The 3,369-nt window shown below is 38.4% G+C and overlaps 1 protein-coding gene across 1 annotated transcript; it reads left to right on the forward strand.

The window, feature by feature from the left end:
* Positions 1,521–1,925, forward strand: LOC110272119 (serine/threonine-protein phosphatase 7 long form homolog). The gene has a single exon (XM_021123958.1). The coding sequence runs from the start codon at positions 1,521–1,523 to the stop codon at positions 1,923–1,925; it is 405 nt and encodes a 134-aa protein (XP_020979617.1).

A 3,369-nucleotide genomic window follows, 5' to 3' on the forward strand; every position in this document is an offset into this window, starting at 1 on the left:
ATATTTTTTATTATAATAATATTAGCATGTATTATTTTTAATATTCGTGTTAGTAAAATCCATGTTTCAAATACCGCATGCTTTTCGGCAAATGAGAATTTAATGATTCTATGTGTGAATAATTGGACGATATGATGGGAACGTGGCTATGGTCAAAGTTTGATAAACTATGTATTGATTTTTGTCTGAAATGAAATTGGAGGCTCAACGAATTCAATTGCAAGAGCCTCCTAAACTTGGAGACTTCGTACTTTGACCCCTACTTTGACGCTTGAGTTAGGTAGGCCGGTCAATTAATTAACCAAAGTATTAACAAAAGTATTGTGTATAGATTTTAGTTACAAGATTTTTAAATTTTATTTTTCAGAATATGTTTTTTTTTTATATATATATTTAGGACAAGTTCGCCACACCCTCGTTCGTTGCATCTCCGGTGAACTCTAGATTGAGTTTGACAGACTATATAATCTTGGTAGGGCCATTTTCATTTGTTCCTTTTTTTCCCAATCTCTCCTCCAAATTTACTTTATTCCTCATTTTTGTCTTTCGATGTTCGTGAAGTTCGTTATTCACGACATCCTCAATTTCAGGTCAGTAAATAATATGTTAGTTAGAGTTACTTTTTTTAGGTTAGTTAGAGTTACTGTTTACATGTTAGTTAAAGTTATTAGTTAGTGGTTGCATGTTAGTTAGAGTTACAGATTTACTCTTTACATGTTAGTTAGAGTTACTGTTTATATGTTAGTTAAATTTTTTATGTTATTATTTTCAGTACAGTTGTTATTTATTGTTTATGAAATGTTAATAATCAGTATAAGTTATTAGTTAATTCTTAGTTAGTTTAGTCAAAATAATTAGATTAAGTTGTGAGTTACAAGGTAATTAGTGGAATAATTAGTTAGGTTAAGTTAGATTAGAAAGAAACATGATTAGTAAAATTTAGGGTTTAGTTAGTTATTGATTAGGATATTAGTTGACGGCATCATGTAGTTGGGTTAAATTTTAGTCAGTAAGTTCATAAACTGATTAAGAAGTAAGGTAGATAATTAGTAGTTTTAAATACGTTTTTTAAGAATTTAGTTAATGTTAAAGGAACTGAGTTTAACATATGTTATTTTATTTTACTAGAGTGTGATTAGATGGAGCAGTAGTTATTGAGCTACGAGGATATGCTTACAGATTAGATCAGGTCGAGCACATTGCTGACAGACTTGATCGAGTGGTACGCTTTTGTCATTGTTGTTTATTTCATTGTAATTAATAAATAGTGAACTTGTTATTTTATGTGTTTACGATGTTTTTTTTAATTTTATGTTTTCGTTTGGTAGGTGCTTCGGATCTTATGCCCCAGGCGGAATTTGATGACACGGCCGCTGGAGTAGATTAGGCCATATCTCAGACGAGTCGGGTTTGAGTACGTGGCCTATATGGTTGAGTTCTAGCACGATTGGCCACTTGCCTCGGCGTTGATAGAGAGGTGGAGGCCTGAGTCGCACACGTTTCATCTACCATGCGGGGAGATGACTATCACCCTGCAGGATGTGGCCTATCAGCTGGGATTCAAGATCGGCAATGATCTTGTAAGTGGATGCATAGGTGGTTGGGAGCAGCACCATCTGGAACAGATGATTGAGGACTTTTGTCAACAGCTACTGGGTGTTATTCCCAGCCCAGATGACAGACAGTCACAGACCAAATGGATTGTGAAGCTGACATGGTTCCACAACACCGTTTGCGAAGAGCTGGAGCAGGATGCCACTGAGGAGCGCCTGTTGAGGTACACGAGACTTTACATCATGCAGTTAATAGGGGGTATCCTATTTCCAGATGCATCTGACTCTCGGGTGCACATTAGGTGGCGCCCCCTCCTAAAGGACCTTGAGACATGTGGCCGGTTATCATGGGGCTCGGCTGTGCTGGCATGACTGTACCTCCAGATGTGCCGTGCCACGGAGCATGGTCAGCGTAACTTGGGTGGTTGCGTCAGCTTGCTGCTGTCTTGGGCCTATCACCATATTCCACTGTTACGGCCCGATGGATTTGATACTCGTCGGTTTCAGTTAGCATATTGTATATGGTGTATTTTTTAATAGCGAATAACCATAATGAAATAAATTTTACCGGGCAAGTACATCTGCATAGCGAATAACCAACGAGGAAGCTCGTTGTATGACTCCTCCCAATTGCCATATATTCTAGCAATGACTCTCTGTTTTGCAAGCCAAACATTTTTGTAGGACGCCTTGTAACTGAAGTAATTCTCCACACCTCCTTGTAGAACGCTGATGCTGATTGTTGGATCTACTTTGACCATTGTAAAAATGTATTGAGCAATCACCTTCGAGTCCAACCTACGATGGTCTTGCCCCATCGATGTTTGCATGCAAGTATGAGGACCAATGTATCTCCTAACCTCTCACTTTTCTTGCTTTCGGCGATATGATATGAGTATGCTTCAATTACAATTGGGTTCGAACTGGATACACTGTACATTATATCTCAACTGGTCACTCTCTACTATTTTGTACTCCGCAGCCCTCCTGATGCTGTACCTCTTAACTGCCAACATGACTTCTTCCTTGTTCTGAAACTGTTGTCCAACATCGAACTCATTGCTTGGATCCTCTTCGGGGCCTCCTTGGATAAACGACTAATTTGAAGTCATTGCATCGAGATTCAACCTAGAGAAGTGGTCCGGCCGGTCATATGGTTGAGAAATAACAGAATGTGTCAGAGCGATTTGTGTATCACTGTAGTAGTTCATCTCTTCTTCCTTGTCACCATCATCAGGAATTTCGAGTGGTTCATCATCAGTATCGTCTCCATCATCGGGGTTAATTTCATACTAATCGATCATCGGATCCTTAACAGCAAAACCCTCATGACTTTCAACATCGTCACCCATTAAGTCAGCATTATGAACTTCAATATTAGACCCTTTATGACTACCTTCAGGTGCCATATTTAAATCCACCATCGTCCGTATGATATTTCGTCTAACAGCTCCACTCAATGAACTATCGTCGATAGTGTCTGCAGACGATCCTCGGCCCCTCAACTCAACGAGAAACACGAATAATTCCAATAGATGAACATCTGTCCATCGGTTGTGCCACGACCTTATAAGACGTACATCCTCATCATCACGTAAACGATACCTAATTCAAAACAACAAAAATATTTCTCACAATTGTGGTCTAATAAATATACTATCAACAGAGACAAGACAACTGTGATATACCTTTTATAAGATAAACTGCCATCTACATCGGTCGAATATCTGTAGTAAAGTTTTTTCACTCTTTTTTGTCTCTTGCTTCCCAACGAAATGCAATATCAGATTCTTTAATGCTGTTAAACTGTTGACTT

The sequence above is a fragment of the Arachis ipaensis genome, chromosome B05, assembly GCF_000816755.2.
Source record: "Arachis ipaensis cultivar K30076 chromosome B05, Araip1.1, whole genome shotgun sequence".
Lineage (NCBI taxonomy): Eukaryota > Viridiplantae > Streptophyta > Magnoliopsida > Fabales > Fabaceae > Arachis > Arachis ipaensis.

Excerpts from the sequence above, each read along its gene's own strand:
- LOC110272119 (XM_021123958.1), top strand. The coding sequence starts at position 1,521 with ATGACTATCACCCTGCAGGATGTGGCCTATCAGCTGGGATTCAAGATC.